The following is a 22526-nucleotide window of genomic DNA, read 5'->3' on the forward strand; positions in this document are numbered from 1 at the left end:
TCCACGGGGAGCCGGCTCTCCAGGACTGCCCTGTGGCTGGCGTCCACACCGGGGCTGGACCACTGCTCCTGGGCAGGGTGAGGCCTGGGTTCCAGGGTGCACACAGCTGCTGCCAGTGCCTCGAGGGCTGGAGCTGGCCTCTGCCAGGCCACCGTGAGTGGGTGGGGGGTGGAGATGGCCCTGGTGGGGGAGGGGCAGCACATCACTCAGGGCCCTGGGGACAGGACCGGCTCTCCTTCCTCTCTCTGGACAGATCAGCTTGGGGCTGCCAGCCTGGGAAGGGGGCCCAGCCAGAAGCTCTGAGATGCAACTTCCCATGACCCCCCGCCCCCAACATACACACACACACACACACACACGTGTTGGGGGCAGGTGTCTCCTCTAGCAGGGAGGCAATGCCATTTTTTTTTTTTTTTGGGCAAGGAAGCCCCCAAGTTCAGGGTAGGCGGTGGGCATGCTGCCATGGACGCCACTGAAGCCTCCCCCCGACAGGCCACGGAACGGGTGTGCTGCCGGCTCAGTGCACGGCAGAGGGGACCATCTTGCCACACTCCCTTTGCAAAGTCACCTTAGAGATGGGCACACGGCCACCTGCCAGCCTCGGGGCGGAAGCCCACTCCCGGGATGGGGTGGTTTCTCGGCACCTGAAACTCAGGGCCGGGGAATTCAGAGGCCAGGGGCTCTAAATGGAGCGACGATGTGGCTGAACAGAACCACAGAGCACCAGTGAGCCCGGCGATTTACAGAAAGTGGGGGGAGGGGGCTGAGAGAGGGAGCGAGCGATCGAGAGAGGGGGAGAGCGAGCCTGTTCGGAGCAGTATTGTGTATAGAAAACGAGAATTATTCCTAAAGGAAGCCCCGGTGTTTTCTGAGTGAGGCAGAAGATTAAGGAACACGGTTGTCTAGCAACCAGGTGGCCCCCAGCAAAAATGCTGCTGAATGCTCGGGCCCGGGAGCATTGTTCACACAGGCGTGCACACACACACACACACACACACACACACGAACGGCCCGGCTCCTACCTTTTGCCCCCCGGAGCACGAAGCCAAAGCCCTCGCTGTCTTTCTTCTGCAGGACCACTGTCTTCTCGTCGATGATGCAGTCGCTGTAGAGAGAATTCCGGGGATAGCGACCATTACTGTAGCCCGTCATCATCACGGCCGCGGCCCCTCCGCCGGGCACGCTCATCATCACCGCCGATTAATCACCCAGCTCGCTGGCCGGCCGCGGCAGCATGGAGGAAGCGAGGCGGCGGAGGGGGGTGCTGGCGGGATAGGCGGGCAGGGCACAATGGGACCGGCAGGGGGGGGCAGGCAGCGCCGGAGCCAGCCCAGGGAAGCAGTCACACATGGTGCAGCTCTGCCCTGCCTGGGGCCGGCCAGGCGGGGCGGGCTCAGGGCACCCTGGGGCCGGCAAGAGCCCAGAAAGTAAGTGGCCCGGGGGGCGGCGTTGGTGGCGGTGGCAGCGGCGGTAGCGGCGTGAATGGACTCTTCCGGCCTGGCTGGGCCAGACGCATCTTCCAGGGAAGCCCGAGGAAATCAGCCCAAGGAGAAAGGAGGCAGCCCGTTCCGTTTCGCTTTCTCTCCAAAGGGGTTAAAAAGATCGCGTTCCGTGCGCTCCCTGCACGAGCCGGCGGCGGGTGGCAGGCACCGGAGACGCAGGACCTGTGTGCGCATCCAGCACCCCCTCCCTCGCCCGTCCTAGCGAGTGTGATGTGCGGCAGGAGCCCCCACAGTCATCTGACGAGCCCAGTGCCGCCGGCAGCGGCTGCCTGGGCGTCATCCCGCACAGAGAATCCTCAGGCTGGGCTGGCGGCAGTGGGGAGGGGAGCGCAGGGCTGAGGCCAGGACGTCCGAGGCCAGCGGGTGGGCTGGCCGGCAGGGTGGTGGGGGGTGGGGAGTGGGGGGTTGGGGGAAGATGCTCTAGGCGGGGGGAGCCTAGTGATTTTATATCAAAGCCTCAGGCCTCTGTGGGGGCCGTGCATGCCAGGGGGTGGGGGGGGCTGCTGTTGGCCACCGTCCGCCTCCTGGCACGGCAGTTCTTTTTTTAAAGCAAAGAAACCAAAAACTCCAACTTGGCTTCCACCGCCAAAACCTGCTCTTCCTTTCTGCTGAGGGCACTTCACCATCTGATCAGCTCCCCCATCTGATCAGCTCCCCCCATCTGATCAGCTCCCCCAGGGGACAGGAGACCCCGCCCCACCGTGGGCCCTGCGACCTGGCTCCCTGGGGGAAGGGTGGCGCCAGACAGGGAAGGCTGCTGCACCCCAGGCTTCTGCCACCGGCCTGGAAGTCAGTGAGAGCTGGCAAGGCCTGGAGGGCAGTGAATGTTGAGGGAGGGGCTTTCCCTAGGGTCCCAGGGCTGGTGCGGGAGCAGTCAGGGCGGGGAGGACCCCAGGAGCAGAGGTGCAGACAGAGAGCACTGCAGGGGGCCCTGCCTCAGAGGGAGAGGCCTGGGGCGGAGACAAAGTCGGGAGCGGCACTGAGGCCCCGTGGGCGGAGGTCAGCTTCAGCTCAAGCCGGCTTCACTGTCCACGGCAGCTCGCGGCCCAGCCTGTGGCCAGCTGGTGAGCACGGCACACCCAGCCTGGGCACCCCTGGGCAGCCCTGGGCAGCAGCCCCCGGAGGTTCCCATTTCACAGATGAAGCCAACAAGGTTCAGAGAGGCTGGGGGTTGAAGCTGAGAGCACAGTGCTGTTCCCACCGCCCCCACCCGTACCAGGGCGGTGCAGAGGTACTGGCCGGTGAGGCTGTCCAGACGTGGGGCCTCTGGGGGCGCGCTAGAGGTTGCAGCCCGACACCAGCTCTGCCTACCATCCCAGAGACAGGCTGCGGAGTACAGGAAGCCGGGTGTGGCCCTGAGTCCCTCTCGGCCTTATCCCCTGCAGCCCACCTGCCCTGCCTGGGGCCAGCAGTGAGGGGCTGCAGCACGGTCCGGGACAGGCTCCGTGAGGACACGCTCGTGGCTGCAGGATCTCCGCAGAGTGGGATGTGGCTGTGGCCATAATGGTGCGGTGTTGTGACAGCACCCCAGGGAGCCATCCTCATAACCACTGTCAGTGCTGAGGGCAGCCACAGGAGGAAGCGAGGAGGAGGGCTGGGGGCAGGGCCCTGTGACATCGAGGAGGGGCCCCACCAGGCCCCTTGACCTCTCTCCCATAGCCCCACCTCCCAAGACAGACTTCCGTCCCTCAGGGTAACCCTGCTGGCCACCCTTCTCTTCCCAGCTTCTCAGAGGGGAGGCAGCCCACCCTGCCTGGGGCTCACCTGGTGGCTGAGCAGGTGCAGACCCCTCTGGGAGCCTGCTCCATGGAAGGGTTCCTTAAAGACCCCAAAAGCCACAGTGCTCCACCCACCCTCCACCCTGCTCTGTGCAAGAGTCCCTCCTGCTGCTTGGAAGGATGAGGCCCCATCCAAGGTCCTGGGCCACCCGCCTCTGCCAGCTCTGGGGTGAACCTGTCAGTGCTCCACTTGCAGGACCTTGTGCGGTAAAGCCCACGGGCATCACTTGCTGCTCCTGCTCCCAGGACCTGTGCGCCTCTGGCCGCACGACGGCCTTGGGCGAGGACTCCAGCTTTGGCTTCACAGAGCTGAGTTCAAACCCCGCTTTGCTCTGACCTCAAGGTCACTCTGACCTTTGGAGCCCCAGAGCCCTGCTCTGCACAATTTGCAAAATTAAAGCCACACGCCTGGGGGGACCCTTAGGAGGGGGTGGAAACGAGCCCCACCCACTGCCCTCAGCCATGCCTGGTGTACGCGTGTGTGTGACACCTGCCTAGGCTGACCCCGCCTCCTCCTGGGTCCCCTCCCACCCCGTCTAGCGCCTGCTCCTGTATAACTGCGACCGCACCCCCGACCCCGCTCTCAGAGGACTCCTCGCTGCTTCAACTTTCTTCCCAAGAGGGACTTCCGGGTGGATGTGGCCCCGCCCCCGGCCCCGCCCCCAGCACCCATCTCACTGAGTCCTTCCCAGCTCAGACCCTCAGCTTCTCTCCCTGCAGAGGGGGAGCAAAAACATCTCTGCTGTGAGGGTACGAGGAGGGAGCGGGCAAGACAGGGCCTGCAGGGGTCCCTGTGGGGGAGCTCCCCCTCCCCTTTCCCAGAGCCAGGCAGGAACTGGGGTGGGGGAGGGGCCAGAGGCCCCACGTGGAGAAAGCTCTGGGACAATCCCTGGTTCCCACAGAGACCTAGAGAGCAGGAGCTCCACAGGGCTGAGCGCTGTTGGTCCTGGAAACCAGAGGAGGAAGAGGAAAGGCAGCCGGGCCCTCGGGCCCCTGGACGGGAGAACCCAGGCGGGTTCTGCCCAGCAGTCAGAGCTCTGCAGGGTCCCCTCCCCCGTGGGGCCACACTGGGCCTCCACCCCTCCCAGGGACCGTCCCAGACACGAGAAGTTCGGAGGCGCCTTCTGCTGGTTGATGGAGCCGAAACTTGCTCTGAGAGGAGAGACAAGTCTCCCTGGGCTATCCGCGCCCCCCCCCCCCCCCCCCGAGATGCACTGTGGCACCTGGAGCCAGAGCCAAAGCCAGAGCCAGAGCCGGCCCTGACCTCTGCCCTGTCCGGCCCTGTCCGGCCCTGCCCAGCCCTGCCCGGCCCCTGCCGGCCCCCGCCGCCCCACCCCACCCCCACCCCAAGAGATGCACTGTGGCCCCTGGAGCCAGAGCCAGAGCCAGAGCCAGAGCCAGCCCTGACCTCCGCCCTGCCTGGCCCTGCCCCCCCCCCCAGCAGATGCCAAAAGCGCCATGAGTCCATTCCACAGCTCTCCACAGCTCCCACGCCGCTCCTGGGCGGGTCTCACCCGAGCCTCTGCTGGGCCCCTCTCCCCCAGCCCACAAGTGCCAGCGTGCCTGGGCGGTCACCATGGGCTCCCTGGGCTCCAAGTGATGGCTATGTTCTTCTCTGAATCTCCCTGCATGGTGCAACACCCACCTGTGCTTGTTGACTGAACAACAAAAATAAATCACGCAGTGGCGTTCTCATCACACGGGTCTTGTGAGCAGTGGGGGAGGGCGTTTGACAAACCCAACACGCACCCTGCTTTGCCTGCAGCAGGAGCTCTGGGAGGCGAGGGGGTGGGCATCCAGCCCCATCAAGTGCAGTTGTGCAGGTCGTGCACAGTCCAAATACGGAAGACAACATTCACACCCCGGCCGTCATAGAACCGTGCTAGCTTCAGCACACATGGAAAGGGACTCCGGGAAGTGATGAGCACTTTTCCCTCGTTTGTACAAAGAAGGGGGATAGGCCACGTGACAGGTGCCCACCTCCGGAAGCTACAACCCACGTGGCAATTCTCCCCGGAGCGCTGCGATAGACTGCTGAAGGTTTCCAGGCTCATGCTCACCCAGTGGTCACCCAGTGGTCCCACTGCACGGCACGTGGTGCCCTGAGCAATTGCAGCAGGGACAAGGGGTGGTGGGAACTCAGGGTGGGCCACGTGGTGGGCCCCGAGGCCTCACACCACATGTAGGCCACAGGCGGCATCCTGTGGCTCTTGGCAGTGGCCAGGTGCCACACGGCCTCCAGGCGTCCAGGAGCCAGCAGTGCCAGCCGTGCAGGTCCCTGTGCAGGCTCCCCTGGCAGCCACACCTGAGCCTGGAGGAGGCGCAGAGGCAGAGCCCCGGGAAGCCAGGCCCGTGCTGGCGGAGGAGCGTGGGCACGAGCTGGCCTCCCTGGCTCTCCCTGCCCCAGCCCGCAGCCAGAAGAGCATCACGGGCAGTTCAGTCCTGAGCACCAGGATGCGGGATCCAGGCTGGGGCGGGCCCTGTGCTCTCCCGCCTGCTGGGGCTCAGGTCCATTGAGCTGAGAGCAGGGCCTGGGAGAGCCGCAAGGCCAGCAGTCTGTCAGTCCAGCCATCCCCGCCTGGACACGCGGCTCACTGGGTGCTGTGGGGGGGACGGTGGCCCCCAACGTGACGCCTGCCATCCGCAAACGTGACCTTGTTTGGAAATCGGGCTTTGCGGATGCAGTTAGTTGGGGATGTCGAGGGCGCCTGGATTCAGGGAGGGCCCTCAGCCCAGTGACTGCATCCGCAGACAGAAAGAGGAGGGCGGAGACTCGAGCCATGTGGCCACGGCCCCAGGATGCCAAGGACCACGGGTGCTTAACCTAGAGTCCCCAGAGCGGCCGCGACCCTGCTCACGTGGTGACCTCAGACCACGGCGCTCCTGAGGGGAGGGCCGTCTGCTTTTGCTCCCGTCCACCTGGCACACAGTGGGCGGGTGCGTGTTACGGTGCCGCCCCAAACTCAGATCCCAGGCAGGTCGTGCCCACGCATTCAGCCACAGAGGATGTGGTGCCGTGAGAACGGCGAGGGGGACCTGGAAGACTTCCTGGAGGAGCAGGGCTGAAGCACACATGCAAACGAAGCACCGAGGAGCTTGGGAGAGGACCCGGAAGAGAACGTTTCAGACAGAGCGGCAGTGGAGCGCAGAGGGTGCCTGGCCCTGATGTCCAAAGGGCCGCAATGCAGCCGGAGGACAGCAGGGGCTGACGGCACAGTGTGGTGTGGGCCGCCCACACACCCAGAGCGAGGTCCCGAGCAGAGGTGCGCAGTGAGACACTTGGATGCAGGCCTCAGCAGGGCCAGGATGGCTCACACGTTTCCCGCCATCACCAGAGGCGGCTAAGATACAGGAAAGCGACCGTCCCACTTCGTCCCCTGCCCGCCAGGCCCAGTCCTTCCAGAGTGCCTCGGGGTTCACCTGCACAGGTGGCTGGGCCACTACCGGGCTGAGTGGCTCCAGTCACGGGGAGCGGTCTCTGGGGCATGAGGCAGCTGGCAGAGCCTCCCGACCCCCCGCTCCCGGCAGGGTGGGCCTTCCGAGGTCACAGCGCAGGCACTGGAGACCAGGGGAGACACAGGTGTCGGGAAAATGCTGCGTGTGACCCAGGGCCAAGGGTCGGCAGGAGAAGGGACTTGGAGTCAGATTAGCCAGCCCCAGGGAAGGTGTGCCGGGGGTGTGGCCCAGAGCTGCTGGCAGGGGCGGGGCACATCCCAGGGGAGGCCGAGACTCAGGGTTTGTGGGGGCCCCGCAGATGCCATGGCAAAAGAGCACATGATGTGGAGAGCAGCGGGGCCCCCTGGTGCCCCTGGACCCTCACACGGGTCAGCCCTGTTCTCGCCCCACGGGGAATCCACAAATGCAAAAGCCCCTATGACACTGCACCCCCTCCCTGTGCAGGAGGCCCTGGGGGGCGGGGCACCACGTGCACACTGCCCAGAGGCCACAACGCTGCCGGAGAGTGAGTTACTCACAGATGAGGGAGTTCAAAGGCCGAGGTGTGCTGAGGGTACACCGCCTGTGTGCTGAGGGGGCGCCGCCCGTGTGCCAAGGGGGTGTCCGACACACATCTGACAAGGTCTGGGCTGGCACTGCTGGAGCTCAGGGCCTGAGGCCCATGGACACTGGGCACTGGTGCCCGGGGGAGCCAGGAGGAAGCCCTGGAAGACAGCTCCCTCCTGGAGCAGAGGGAAGGGAGCAGAGGCCTGAGAGAAGCTCCCCAAACCACTCCCAGGACCCACACTTCGGGGTGGCAGGAGCTGGAGCTTGGTTAGGAAGAGGAACCCCCAGGGGTGGCCATGGCTTTTGCAGGATGTTCTAGGATGTCCCAGAAATTCCTGGCTCTGCCAGAGGGCCACTGGGCTTCCGCGGGGAGGTGAGGGCTCCACAGGTGTCCCGGCTCAGCGGAGGTGCACCAGGCGGGGCCTTTGGCGGCAGCTGTGGGCGGCCAGCCAGGCTCACTGCGGTGGAGCTGGCGGCCGGGCAGCACAGAGGGCCGCTCCACGGGCGGGCAGGGCGGGGAAGGCCTGGCAGGCTGGCGACAGGAGAGTTCCCGAGTCATCTGCCACTCGCCGCTTAGCCCTGGACCACAGGTGCCGGCTCCCCGGGCACCCAGCTTCCTGCGTGCAGAGCTGCCTGCCTGTCTGCCTGCCCCCGCCACAACCCTCACGGGAAACGCAGCCTGAAGGCCCTACTGCCCTGGCGCTCTGCGTGGCGGCTGACCAAGTCTGCTCCTGGCATCCCGGCTGTGCCACGCGCGGCGGCCTCGCTCCTGCTCGCAGGGCTGCGCCCTGCCCTGCAAGGCTGAGGCGCTCTGTCCCTGGGGCCCACACACCCAGCCCGCATTTGCGGGAGCCGTTCCTCAAGCTGGCAACTAAGCGGCCGCCCCGCCCAGCGCTCATTACGCCCGTTTTCCTCCTCATTGCTGGCATGATGAGCAACGCTACAGGTTTTCCCTAATAGAAACAATAACGTGGAAAGAGCTTGATTCAAATTAAAGTGTCTCATTACATTGCAATAAATCACCCAGGAGTGCTACCCGCCGGGGCAGCTGGAGACGGGGTGTAGAGTGCTCCCCGGCGGTCAGGGCTCCCTCCGGCCATGCACAGGAAAGGGTCCACGAGGCAAGATGACCACAGGGAGCCTGGACCCTGGGGGCGTCCCAATGCCCCAAGCCCATTTCACATGTGACTGGGGCCATGTAACAGCCTTGGCAAGGGTCCCATCCCCACTCACACAACGTGGACCTTACTGTAGCCATGACGCATCCCAGTGGGATCTGTTTTTTTTTTTTTTTAAGACTTTTCTATTTCTTATTATTTTTAAAGATTTATTTATTTGGGAGTTGGCACTGTGGCATAGTGGGTAAAGTCACTGACTGCAGTGCCAGCATCCCGTATGGGCACTGGTTTGAGTCTCAGCTGCTCCACTTCTGATCCAGCTCTCTACTGTGGCCTGGGAAGGCAGTGGAGGATGGCCCAAGTGCTTGGGCCCCTGCTCCCATGTGGGAGACCCAGAAGAAGCTCCTGGCTCCTGGTTTTCAACTGGCACAGCTCCGGTTATTGTGGCCATTTGCAGAGTGAACCAGCAGATGGAAGACTTCTCTCTCTGTGCCTCTGCCCCAGCCTCTCTGTAACTCTGACTTTCAAATAAGTAAGTAAGTAAATAAATAAATAAATAAATAAATCTTAAAAATTATTTGAAAGGCAGAGTGACTGAAAGGAGACAGGAGAGGGAGAGAGGGGGAGAGGGGAAGAGGGGGAATGGGGGAGAGGGGGAGAGAGTGAGAGAGAGTCTTCCATTTGCAAATTCATTTTTCAAATGCCTGCAACAGCCGGCGTTGGTCAGGCCAAAGCCAGGGCCAGGAACTCCATCCCAGTGTCCCTTGTGGGTGGCAGGGACCCAGGTACTTGGGCCATCATTTGGTGCCTCCCAGGTGCATTAGCAGGGAGCGGGATTGGAAGCGCAGGAGCCAGGACTGGAAGCGGCGCTCAGGTACGGGACACAGGTGTTGTAAATGGCAGCCTACCCGCTGTGCCGCAGCGGTGCCAGACACAGAAGAGACACTGAGGGCCCCGGGCACAGGGCCTGGCACACAGCAGGGGTTGGGACTTTCTGAGCCGGCGAGAAAGCTCACTCTGCCAGGCCTTCTGGAATCGTGACGCACAAGCTGACGGCCACACGCGTTCCGCTGAAGCTGCAGGGCAGCCTCCCCCAGGAAGGGACACCGTGTGCGTGGCTGAGGGGCAGTAAGGAGGAGGGCAGACACCCGTGTGTGAGACTGTGTGAGACACAGCTGCGGCTAAGTGCAGGAGGGGCAGGCAGCTCAGCGGCCTAGCGGGGCCCCTGCCACCCCAGGAAAAGACGCGCTGAGCTCTGCGGACAACAAAAAAGGACCTCGGTGTTCATGCAAATAGGACACAGGACACCCAGGGGCTGCCCAAATCCAAGGGGTCACCATGCGCCGCACCCCTCCCTCTCCAACAGCTGAGCTGTCTGCAGGCCAGCAGCGTCAGCGCCGGGACGGAGCCGATGCCTGCCCATGGGCCCACGTCCAGGGGGCAGCTGGTGCCTGCACGGGGGTCCACATCATCACCGGGAATAAAACGCAAGTCCCCTGCCCTGACTCCAGGGGCCACTGTCTTCTCTCCTCCGGCAGGCCAGGCTCCCCTCTACCCCAGTGCCTCTGCACAACCCCTGCCTGCCCCAGGGTGCTGCTGCAGTCTGGGCTGGCCACGGAGGTGCTCCCGGACTTGGACTCAGGCTGAAGGTGAGGACTCTCGTTAGCGTCTGGGACGTCACCAGGGTGACCTGCTGTCCTGTCCCTTTTCAAACCAGGACAGCCCAGGCAGATGGGCCCCTGCAGGCCTGAGTATGGTGCCCACGGTACTATGTAAAACCGCGGCCCCCCGAGCTGCCACTCCCAGAAATCCTTCTCACACTCCAGCCAGCACAGCGGGCAGGGGCTTTGCCCGGCAGGGCCACGCGGCTCAGCCAGGGGCAGGGGCAGCTCTCAGGCCTCAGCTCAGCTGCAAAAGAAGCCCCAGCGAGCAGAACAAGGCTGGGCCCCTGCTGTGAGCACAGGAAGGGGCTGACTTCTTCCTGCCTGAACTACAATGGCAAGGCCAGGCCTGCCCCATCTGACCCTCTCAAAGCTCATCCACAAGGACCGTGCTGAGCGGGCCACAGGACAGGCCCCCAGTCCCCAAGCCCTGGGGCAGGGCGAGTGGACTCCCCTCCCGGGTTATAAAACCACAGCCACCTCCCTTCCCATGGGAGTCAGGGGCAGTGTGGGCATCGGCTGGGGCCCCACACCTGGAGAGAGGGAACCTGGGGCTGGGGGGCTCGCTCTGCACCCACAGGTCTCCCCCCAACCTGGGCAGCTGTGCTGTCTACGCTGAGAGGCCCTGGGGTCCCTGAGGCCGGGAGCTGCTCCTGGGTGCCCCTGGCCATCAGCCTGCCCCCACCTGGCTGGGCACGGGATGAGTGCGGATGTTCCCGTAAGGGGGCAGCGCTAAGGCAGCTTGGCAGGCCGGGGGTCAGCACAGTGGTTCAGACGCCACCGGGGTGCCCACGCCAGAATGCCTGGGTTCGAGTCCTGCCTCTGCTTCTCATTCCAGCTTCCAGCTAAGGCGCCCTGGCGGCTCAGGTACTGGGTCCCTGCACCCACGTGGGAGACCAGATGGAGCCCTAGGCTCGGCTTTGGTCTGGCTCAGCGCTGGCAGTTGTGGGCATCTGGGGAGTGAACCAGTGGGTAGAGCACTTCTCTCTCTGTCTGCATCTTTGAAATAAAAATGAAACTAAATGAAAACACATAGGTGCTCAACATATGAGGGCGACATGTTTTACGGTGAAACCCTTTAAGACCTCAGAGAGGGGCTCTGTGTGTGGCCTGCACAGGCTGCGAAGGCCCACTGAGTGACCGTCCCTGGTTTCAGGGGACCCCTACTAGACCCACTCCCTGTGCTGGTATGGCACAGAGGCGGCCATGACAATGCGGAGCTGAATGGGCGGGGCTGAGTTCCCAAACTACTTCATGCACAAAAGCAGGCATTGGCCCTGGTTTGGCCTGTGGGCTGCAGTTTCCAAAGACATGTTCTGTAGACATGGGAGCCTACACACATACATGCGCGTGCACACACACACGCCCACACACACGAGTGCAAGGAAAGCGTCGGTCCACCCCCACCCTGGCACGGCGTGTGCGGGTGCAGGTGCGCCTGGCCTGGTAACACCGCGCTCCAGGGCAGACACGCAGAGGACGTGCCGTGGGAAGCGAGGGCCCCTCTGGGGTGCCTGGCAAGGCTGCGGAGGCTGGCACGGGTGCTGCCTGCTTCACGGTGTGGAGCTTGCCATGTAGCATTCACTCCAAGCAGGGGAACGTGAGTTCCGCTGCAACACGTATGATTCAAAGCACTAATTAATAATTCAGCTGGTCACTACAACCGCTCGTGGTCTCCTGGGTGCTCAGTGCGTTCAACTGCCTGCATCCGTGCTGGGCACTGGGTAGTGAGGGGCGGGAGGCACAGAGGGGCTAGCCACCTACACAGCAGCACACAGCAGTGGCAACGCCGGTGCAGTGACCAGCAGAGGAGGCCCCCGGGGGAGGGGCACCCGCCGACTGCCGCGCTGGCAGCACCGTGGCTGCCAGGACAACGCCCGGGACGGGCTCCACGGGTGGATCCTGCTCCCCATGCAAGGATTCACCCACACCGGAAACAGAGGGCCAGACACCATCAGTGCCAACGCCAGGGAGGGAGAGGCTCGGAGGGAGGAAGCTGAGGGTGAGGCAAAGTCCGCGGCTTGCATTCGGCACAGGACCTCGTGCCCAAATGTTCGCGGTGAGACCGGTGTGCTTAGCGCTGTGCTGCAGTGCCCTGAGACGTCGTGTCGCTGAACTGGCCTCTGTCGGTGGCTGCTCCATGGCAACGCTTGCGGCCTCTAGCTGCCCAACTCCTACGCACTCCTCAAAGCCCACCCCAACAGCCACCATTTCAGGGAGTCCCCTCCTGCTGCCCGTCGTGGGACACTGTACACCGGGAGGGAAGGGGCTGTGCGTCGTTCATCCCCGACACCTGGTCCTTCTTCCCCCAGCCTGCCTCCTCCGGCCAATGAGACCCCACAGTGAGGATGCTGGGGCCTTGGGAAAGACTGAACCCAGAGGGTGGGGAGGGAGGGAGTGCTTCCCGGCCCCTCCTCTTCCCCATGCTCCGGCACACAGTTTGCTAAGAGGATGCAATACTTGGAACCCCAGTGGCCATTTTGTGACCACGAGGGGAAGGACAAGAGGCCAGTGGAAACACTACTGGCCCATGGGACAAACGCTGGCCAATCACTCCCTTGGCATTCGCGGTGTGGTCTCAGCCATCATTGGTGGGGCTTTTTGCTACTTTCCACCAAGTGTCTCCTGGGAGACACTCAGATGGCAGCAACTGGGGCTTTGGGCACTGTAGGCAGCCACGCAGAGTGGCTCCAGGGCCCACAGGCCGCGCCCTGCCTCCCCTGGGTTGCACTGAGGGCAGTGTCTTTACTTCTACGCATTCCTAGGGCCTGGGCTGGGCCTCCCAGTGACAGTCCCCCGGGATCTGGAAGGCGAAGGCGGCCATGGCCGTGGCCGTACCTGCTCCATGTCTCCAACACGAGAGCGGGCAGGGCGGTTTTCCAGACAACCTCACTGCCATCCACCCTGGAAAGGCCACGGGGGATGTCCCCAGGGTGCTGGCGACATAGTACACGGCACAGCCAGGCCCTGCGTCCTTCAGAGCTGGAGAGAGCCTGGTACCCGCACCCCGCTTCTGCCAGAGAATCGCCCGACTGTCCACAGAAGCCGTGCTGTCGCCCTGAGAGCAGGGTGCCGGCCCCTGCCCTGGCCCCTTCTCTGCAGGGGGCTCTGCCCCTCCAGTCCCCTCCCTCTCTCCGCTTGAGCCACCCCTGGCACCGTGCCTGTTTCCGGCCACAGCTCTTGGTCCCACGCAGGACAGGCTGCCTGCTGGACTGCAGTGCCCCACGCTGCCCGGCCCAGCCCCAGCCGGCTTCCTTCCTTCACTGCTCCCTGTGGGCCGAGATTCCTTCATCTCCTGCACGCCCCTCCCCCGTCATCCTGCATCACAACCCGAGTGCTTCCGGCCCGCCCCACCCAGCCGTCTCACGGCAGCCTCGCTCTCCGCCGCTCCTCCCTGGCTCTCGGAGCTGCCGGCTCCTGGTTCACCTGCACAGGTGTCTTCCAACTGCAGTCAGCTTGGTCCCACGCCCTGCCCGCGAGGCCGGGACACACCGATGTTTTCCTTCCTTCTGTCTGGAGAAGGATCTGGTCTGTGAAGACCCCGGCCTCCCTGTCCCCTTTGCGACCCCGGCGCACTTCCCCGCCTCAGTCAGGGTTGACTGGGGCAGACTCCAGGGAGAACAGGGCCGCCTACAGGTGGCCACTTGGGTTTCCCAGCACCAGGGCATGGCAGCAGCCATGGCCTCTGCCAGCCTCAAGCACTCACAACCTGCCAGCTTCAGAGGGAGGTGCCCGTCTCTCCCACAGGCTACACACAAGCAGGGCCCAAGGGATTCAGTGACCACACAGCCGCAAGGGGCGGAGCTGGGCACCCGACCAAGGCGGGAGCTGCTGCGTAGAGGGGCAGCCTGCCCCCAGCCTGGGCCCCCAGCCTCCGCTCTGGGACATGTGGCTGTCTGGGCAGCGCCTCTGCTTGGCAGGGTGGAGGCCTGGGCATACCTGCTGTCCCCCATAGTCAGCACCACAGACCACCGTGTCCCAGCATGCTGGGCCCAGGAGGTCAGGCCGGAGTGGCACCTGTGGCCACCCTGTGGCTGTGAACAGCTGATGCCGCACCCTCTGTGCCTGCCCCACCCACTCCTGGTACTGGGGCGAGTCTAGAGTGAGCCCTTGGTTTCCGGTATGTTCTGGGCCTATCCACTGAGACAGGGGCCTCCAGGCCTGGGACAGAGCTGGCACGTGTGGACACGCAAGGGCACTCTCCATGTTCTTGAGGCCCCAGAATCCACTGCTGCCTGACCCCGACCCCGCCCGGCCAGGCCTCCCCCTGCGGGCCCTGGCCCATGGAGTGAGGCCAGAATGGGTGTCCCTCCCTGGACACTAGACATCCACTTGCCAGCACGTGGGTGACCTGTCCCCAAATCTGTGAGGCCCACGATGTGACAGCCACCTCTGTGGGACCCCAAGCTATGAGCTGGGCCTTAGCGAGACCCCCTGGGAAAAGGGGCCAGAAAGGAGGGGGAGGACAGGCCCAGTCCTGGGCACACCTGCACCTGAGTGAGGACACACATGGGGGAGGGGCAGGCTGAACAGAACCTCAAGGAGAAAGTCCCCCTTGGAGAGAAGGTCTCTGAGGATGTTGCTAAGATGCCAGAGGGTGGCTATGAGACCCCACCCCCAACCCCTGACCCCAGGCGGGGCCCACATCCAATGAGAGCAGTCGTAAGAGAACCCTCACAGACAAACGGGCAGACGCTGGAGGGACGCAGCCCCAAGCCCAGGATCGTGGACGAAGACACGGCAGGGGCTCTCCCTCTGAGCCCAGGAGCCAACCCTGTCTACACCCTGCCTCCGGGCTGCCGGCCTCAGAACCTGTCGTCTCCCGCTGCCGGGTTTCTAGAGCAGCCCAGGCCATGCTGCAGCTGCCCAGGGCTTGGGAGGGCAACTCTCCGAGTGGAGGTGGGCTTGTCTGCAGGAAGCCCCCGGCCTGCAGAGGATCATGGTCTGCACAGCACGGCGGGGCTGCTCCCCACGGGCCCACGCCCGCAGCTTCCAGAGGTCCCTGACGCACTAGCACTCTCACCCAGCAGGCCCAGCTCTCAGCTCAGGGCGAGATGGGAACCTGAGCACCTCCAGGAAGGCAGCGGGGCTGTCCATGACCCCGCACTTGGCCAAGGTCGGCTTTGCTCCAGGCACCAACTGAGTCCACCCTCACTTGGCCCAGTTCTGCCACAGGCATCTCAGCAAACACCTCTGTTCCTGGATACAGGGCAGTCTGGGGGTCCCTGTGGCGGCCATGTCAACCCCTCGTGGCCTGGTGCTTGGTGGGTGTTCCTGGCCAGGGCAGGAGTCCGTGACTCAAGTCCTACCCTGGGGCCCCTCGGAGGTCAATGTGTGTGTGTCGGGCTGGAGTGGGCAGGATGCAGACGGCACAATCTGGGACAGGAGCCACGTCCTCTTTTCCAACTTCCTGGTAAGGTGTGAGAGGCCAGAGCCTCTGTGGCCTCGGTTCTGCCATCTATGAAGCGGGACCACAGCTCCCTGGAGCGGTGTGCTCACGGCTGACCTGACGCTGCCAGGCGTGTTGTGCGCACTGCAAGCCCTGGGGCACAGGATGTGGGGCAGCCTGCTCAGGTCCCACCTTTCTCACTTCTGCAGGCCGGAAGTCTTGCCAGCCTAAAATCAAGGTGCCAGGGGGCCGCTTCCCTCCGGAGGCTCCAGGGGGCCTTCCAGTGGGGTTCGCAGACTGCTTCTCGCCTGTACCGGACCTCCTCACCCCCAAATAATCTATCACTCCACCCTCTGCCCCCAGCCTCACAGCCTCCCTCCCTCTGCCGCTGACCTCTGATCTCACGGGGACCCTGTCCCGGGCCTTCAGCCAACCCTAAGGTCAGGGTCACAGGATGAGGCTGCATTTGCAACCTTAATCTCCCTGGCCAGGGAGGACGGAGATCCACGGGTCCTGGGCTCTGGGACGTGGACGTCTCTAGGGTCTGTGACTCAGCCGCCCTGTGCCCCGCCCACCCTGCTCCCCTGTAGCTAACACAGGGTGGCGGTGTCTCCAGCCATCTCACGATGACTCACCAGATCCAGATCCAGGCCCAGTCCTGGTGGCGAGGTTCAAGCTGGGGGCACATTGGCACGGGGACCGCAGAAGTCCCGCCCCTTCTCTCCTTGCAAAGCCCCTCCCCCGGTGGGATGAAGCAACCCTGGTCAGAAGGGGGACCCAGTCAATCACCCACTCAAAAGACAGCGGCTCCGTGGGTGCCCTGCGTAGAGGGAGGGCTGAACAGTGACGTCAGTTGCTGGGGGCATCTTAGCTCCGGGCACTGGAGAAGCACCTGCAGCCTCCTGCCCCCTCCTCTCTGCCCCTCACCATGGGGCCCTTTTTGTCGTGGCAACGCCTGGCGCTGGAAGCCACCAGATCAGCAGCTTCTGCACGCAGCATCACTGTCCCAGGCGGCCCAGCGGACGGAGCCCAGCAACTGATCCTCTGTAGGGTCCGGTCCAAGGCAGGCCCTGCTACTGACAAACAGCAGCAGCGGGGTGCAGCCGTAGCCTCAGCCTGCGCGGGGAGAGGTCCCGCACATCTGCAGCCCGCAAAGGGACGAGAGGTCCCCGGGCCTCGAGGCAGGCACCCGCCTCGTCTGCCCTGGCCACGCTGGTGGCTCAGCCTCGGCCTCCGTGACGGAGCAGGCCCAGGTCATTCTCGGCCGCCTATCTGAGCAGCCCCTCACAGGGTGCCCTGGGGGGAACAGGAAGCAGGGACTCAGACCTGCTACGGTCCCAAAACGGTTTGTCCACTGCAAACTCACACGGAGCTCTCTCCCCAGAGTTGCACGCTGGTGGTGTTGAGTGGAAGCCGAACCCCACGACGGTGCTTTGGGTGGACTCCCCAGGACCGAGGGGGCACTGAGACCAGATGGACACACACGTCTCCCAGCTCCCGCTACAGATGCCATGTGCTCCACGAAGCCCTTACCAGACACTGCCCTTGGCCCTGACCTCCACAGCCATAGCCGAGCCTCTCCTCTCCCTGCAGTGGCCCGCAGCTGTCGTAAGGGCGGTGACAGACGCCTCAGAGCACCGCCCTTTTCAGGCCGGGGCTCCCGCCAGGGGTGGCAAACGTCAGGCAGCCCTGCAGCGCTCAGCACGCAGGCTCCGCGCCGGCCACGGGACTAAGACGCGGAGCCCTGGGCCTCGCCCAGCCTCACAACTGCGGGGTCTGGCGCGTTCTGGTTGAAATGTGTGGGGACTGCATCTGGGGGCGTGGCTGGCCTCCCCACGAGGGGCGTGGCCTCTTTCAGAGCCCTGGGAGCTCAGGTGAGAGTGTGAGGCAGTTTCCACCTCCTTCACCCTGGTGTCCTTGGCACACGGGGCCAATCCGGTGGGAGGGATGCCCCCAGGGCGCAGGGAGGCGTGTCCTGGGAGGTGCTGCTGGAATCACCAACAGGAAGTGGCTGAGCTACCTGCCAGGAGGAAACCCACTGGGCACCGGCGCCCAAGGAGGAGGAGGTCGCCCACAGACCGAGCTGGGAGCCTGGATCCCCAGCAGCCTGCATGACGGTGTGCCTGGAGGAACCCGCTGCGGTCCCAGACTCACGCGGGAGTTCAATCAGGGAAGGACAAGGTGGCGGTGCCGACAGGCTGGAGGGCACGACCAGCAAGGCCCAGTGTCCCTCTGCGTGGTGGCCACGGTGGCACCCATCTACCCATCTAAGGCTCTTCTCTGAGATGGATGGGCACACACCGCTGCTTTGTACAAACCCAGAAGACACAGGGCCGGGGAGGAGAATGGATGGGGAGGAGGGCTTGGACCAGGCCCGGCAGGGCCACGCACAGAGCGAGGCAGCCTCCAGCCCCTGGCCTGGAGCCAGGGAGCACCCTGGTCCCAACGCACGGGAAGCCAGGTGGGAAGAGAATGACACGGAGGGGAACAGGCACCAAGGAGCAGGAGGACACAGTGAGCAGGGACACGGGCTGCGGAGGTCACCGACGCCCGAGGGGTCAGGAGTCACCAAGCAGGAACGGGGGGGGGGGGGTTAGCAGCCAGGCAGGTCAGCTGCAGAGGGGGCCCCGCCTCGAGCTGCCCATGCGGGCCGTCCTAGCAGGTGGCACCTCCCGCAGCCCTGCGGGCCTCCCTGGGCTCGGCCGTGACTCAGGACCTGACACCCCTGTGCCCTCTCTTCCTTCCCCAAGTCCTGGCTCAGCTCTCACCTTCTCAGGGCGGTCACCTGAGTGTCCCCATTTAACTCAGCAGCCTTTGCTGTTTTGAACTCCTCCCACACACGGCTCGCCCTCTGCCGAGTCTGCGTCTGGCTGCAAGCGGAGACCTGTGCGGCAAGTTTGGGCTGCCTCTCCAGCCCCTGTGGCTGCACCTCTGCAGTCCTCTCGGCCGACAAAACCCCCTCGTGCGAGGAGACGTGAGACGGCGTGTGGGGCCAGATAACCCAAGATCCTTAACTTCCTGGCATCTAAAGGGGCCCCCTTCATCTCCCAGGGTCATGACCCTGCGGACCACACACGCACTCTTCTCGGAGTGGGGAAGGGGAAGGGTGGGCCAAGGCCCCGAGGTCCCCGTCCCTGGTCCTTCTGTACATCCAAGAGCTCCTTCCTCCTGGGAATCCAAAACCGGGGTTGCTCTGGTCTCCTGGGAGGCCCTGGCTCTGATGCTTCCCACCCCTGCCCCCGCCCCCGCCAGGGGAGCACCATAGTCAGCACAGGGCTTTTACTTGGTGCATTTCACAGGCAGGGACCCTGGGTGCCGGTCTAGGGTCCTTCCTGAGCCCACCCCCAGGCCCTGGCCTCCAACCTGCTCTGAAGTCTAGGTAGCACATCCAAGGACCCCCCTTCCCTGGCCCTGGCCCCTGCCGTCCCCTCTGAGAGCCCCAGGGCTTGCTATGGCGTCATGCTCATAACACGTGGCGCAGAGCTGGCCCCACCTCCAGCCGGGTCCCTGCCTCGGAACTCAGTTCCTCTGGCCCAGGACAGAGCTCTCTTCAGCTCCTCCCCTTCCCACATCACCAAGCCAAGCCCACGCCCAAATGGCCGGGGCCCCACAGGCCCACTCTGGGCCAGGGGACCTGGGATGGGAGGTCTCCGCCTCCTCGCCAGCCTCCACCTTGACCAGGGCTTGTGGAGGCAGCTGTCCATCAGCCTGTGTCCAGAGGAGCCCACCCCTGCTGGGGGCTGGCGGAGGCCTCTAGTCCTGATAAGGGAAGGTTCTCTGAGCTGCGTCCCCAGAGACCTGGAGGGTTGCATCTCTTTGTAACTCAGAGAACAGGCACAGGGGCCACGGGGGCGCAGGGCAGCCGAGCTCTGGGCGGGGCAGACGGCAGCTGCAGCTCCTCAGACTACACTGGACACTGTCCGTGACCAGCTCCTTGGTGCTGGGCTCACGAGTCTCTCCTCACACCAGGCCGGGGCGTGCCCTCCTTTCCTTGTGGGATTTACTGAGTGCTGACAACGTGCCTGGCACTCTCCGTGGACAGGCCTGAGCACGCTGCCCAATCCCGACCCCTTTCTTCACCCTCTGTCATGGACAGACCCAATCATGCATTCCACTCCTCCACCCCCTACCCATCCACCCATCCACCCATCTACCCCTATCCATCCATCCATCCATCCATCCACCTACCCATCCATCCATCCACCCATCTACCCTCCCTCTCTCTCTCTCTCCCTCCCTCCATTCATCCCTCCCTCCCTCCATCCATCCACCTGTCCACCCACCCACCCATCTACCCCCATCCATCTATCTACCCATCCATCCACCCATCCATCCATCCACCCATCTACCCTCCCTCTCTCTCTCTCCCTCCCTCCATCCCTCCATCCACCCACCCATCTACCCCCATCCATCCGTCCACCCACACATCCACCTATCCACCCACCCATCCATCTACCCCATTCATCTATCCATCCATCCATCCATCCATCCACCCTCCCTCTCTCTCTCCCTCTCTCCCTCCCTCCCTCCATCCACCCATCCACCTGTCCACCCATCCACCCATTTACCCCTATCCATCCATCCATCCATCCACCCATCTACTCTCCCTCCCTCCCTCCATCCCTTCCTCCCTCCCTCCTTCCATCCACCCATCCACCTATCCACCCACCCACCCATCTACCCCCATCCATCTATCTACCCATCCATCCACCCACCCATCCATCTACCCCATCCATCTATCCATCTATCCCGTCCACCCATCTACCCCCATCCACGCATCTACCCCCATCCACCCATCCACCCACCCACTGACCTACTCATCTGTCTGCCCATCTCCACACCTACATGTCCACCCGCCCACCCAGTCATCCCCTCACCTCCTCCCCAAGCCCTCAGTGGCAGGTGGCAGGCAGGAGGAGACAAATGAGAAGGCAGGGCAGGTCCTGTCCGGGAGGAGCAGTGTGGAAGGCACAGGACGGAGGGAGCGAAGCACATCAGCCCCTCAGCTGCTCCACTTGGCCCTGGGACCACTGACTCAGCCTCTGCTTGCCTCTCCCTGGGCTCCCAAAGCACCAGACCCTGGTCACAGGTGGAGATGGACACGGACACTTCCCGAGAGCCCCCGGGGACCAGGCTCAGCCTTGGGGACACCCACCTCCACAACTGACCTCCTTGTCTCCTCCCTGGAGCGGAGACCCTGGGCCTGACAGTCTCACTGATGGGCCATGCCTGGGCCCCATCCCTCATGTAGGTGGGCCCTGGACCCCCAGCCCTTCCAGGCCTGTCCAAGGCAAGTTCACCAGCAGTGCCTTTGGCTGGGGGTCCTGGCACTTTCAGGACCAATACGTAGAATTTTATGATCAGAAGCGAGGCCAGTGCCGTAGCTCACTAGGCTAATCCTCTGCCTGTGGCGCCGGCACCCTGGGTTCTAGACCCAGTTGGGACGCCGGATTCTGTCCCGGTTGCTCCTCTTCCAGTCCAGCTCTCTGCTGTGGCCCGGGAGGGCAGTGGAGGATGGCCCAGGTGCTTGGGCCCTGCATCCGCATGGGAGACCAGGAGAAGCACCTGGTTCTTGGCTTCAGATTGGCGCAGTATGCCAGCCGCAGTGCGCCAGCCATAGTGGCCATTTGGGGGGTGAACCAACGGAAAGGAAGACCTTTCTTTCTCTCTTTCTCTCTCACTATCTACATCTTCCTGTCCAAAAAAAGAAAAAAAAGTGAACGTGGGGATGGTAATGCTTACAGTTGGGAAACTGAGGCACCTGTAGGCCGGTGGTGTCAGCGGGGACCTGGGCCCTGGCGCCTGAACTCCCAGACCCAGGCCCTGCCAGCTGGCTGCACACTGCCGGCAACTCAAGATGTGCACAGCTGATTCCATGACTGGGACTCACCCACGTCACATCCTGAGCCCAGAGGCCGAGGCTGGAGAAGGCGGGAGCAGAGAGATGCGGCTGTCGGCCGGCCCAGGGAGAGCTGTAGCCAGCTCCCCTGGCTTCCGGGAGCCCAACCGCGAGCCTCTCTTCCCAGCTGGCAGCCTGACACCGACTGGAGTGTTCCCACCATGGAAGCCGGCAAATTATACCCATCAGCACCAAGTTAGGACAGGGGCTCAAGAGGGTGGGTGAGGGGCCAGTGAACGGAGAAAACTCCAGGGAGAATGGGTGTGAACCTCCCCTCGGGCTTGGAGCGGCTCAGAGACTCCTGTGCCACTCCCAGCCTCCTGGGCTGCAGTCGGCACCTCTCCATTGCCGTGGAGAACTGGGCAGGTGCACCTGGCACCTGCTCCGCTCCAGACCCTGTGGGTGTGTGCTGGGGGCCACAGGGCAGCTTGGCTGGGTGCAGCCTGGAGGTGCGCCTGAATGCCAGCCTCCCCCGCTCCTCCTCTGTGGCTTCACCGTCCCTGCCCGTCTGCCTGTGCTCCCCCCTCCCAGACACCCACTCGCCACCTGGGAAATGCACTAAATGTGGCCTGGGGATGCTCTGAGCCAGGAGCCTCCCTGTGGCGAGGAACTCGGCTCCCAGCTCCACGCGGGGACCACCAGGCCTCCTCCTGGCCCCACGGAGAAGCCCACCACGAGAGCGCCTGGGCTTCTGGGAGCATGGACGGCCTGCCCCAGAGCCTCTGCCTCTGTGAGAGCCCCAGACTGGGAGATCCAGGGCACCCGGGCCCAACAGGGGCCCCTGCCCTTCCCTCTCACCCACCAGCCACCACCTGCTGTCTCCACAGGCTCTGAGCCACAGCCCCCCTCGCCTTGGTGAGGACACAAGAAGGTGCAAGCCACGGTGAGCAGAGCACGCTCAGCGTGGCTGAGTTCTGGAGACAGCAGGCTGGCCCTGGCCCAGTCAGTAGCCCCTGGCCGTGGAGGGGCTCACGAGCCAGCCCGCAACCTGGACATCGATGGCTGCCCCTCAGTGCTTGTGGGAAAAGGTCCCAGGACCCCCAAAGTTACCAGGGGAGCTGGATGCCCTTATAAACAGTGACGTGGGGTGGGTGACTGGCACAGGGGTTAAGCCGCCAGTGTGGACACTCGTGTCCTGCGTGGGACTGCTTGTGCTTCAGTCTTGCTCCAGTCCTGA

At 64.0% G+C, this 22526-nt stretch overlaps 1 protein-coding gene across 17 annotated transcripts in view; it reads right to left on the bottom strand.

The window, feature by feature from the left end:
* SHANK2 (SH3 and multiple ankyrin repeat domains 2) overlaps positions 1-22526 on the bottom strand; it is a 390809-nt gene that overhangs the window by 115925 nt on the left and 252358 nt on the right. For all 17 annotated transcript variants that reach the window (XM_089307208.1, XM_089307180.1, XM_051839167.3 and 14 more), the window contains one exon: positions 1023-1105. In XM_089307208.1, the coding sequence (XP_089163334.1) occupies positions 1023-1105 (83 nt within the window). The remainder of the gene's footprint in view (positions 1-1022; positions 1106-22526) is intronic.

Source organism: Oryctolagus cuniculus, chromosome 1 (assembly GCF_051225735.1).
Source record: "Oryctolagus cuniculus isolate XC-2025 breed Fujian yellow rabbit chromosome 1, ASM5122573v1, whole genome shotgun sequence".
NCBI lineage: Eukaryota > Metazoa > Chordata > Mammalia > Lagomorpha > Leporidae > Oryctolagus > Oryctolagus cuniculus.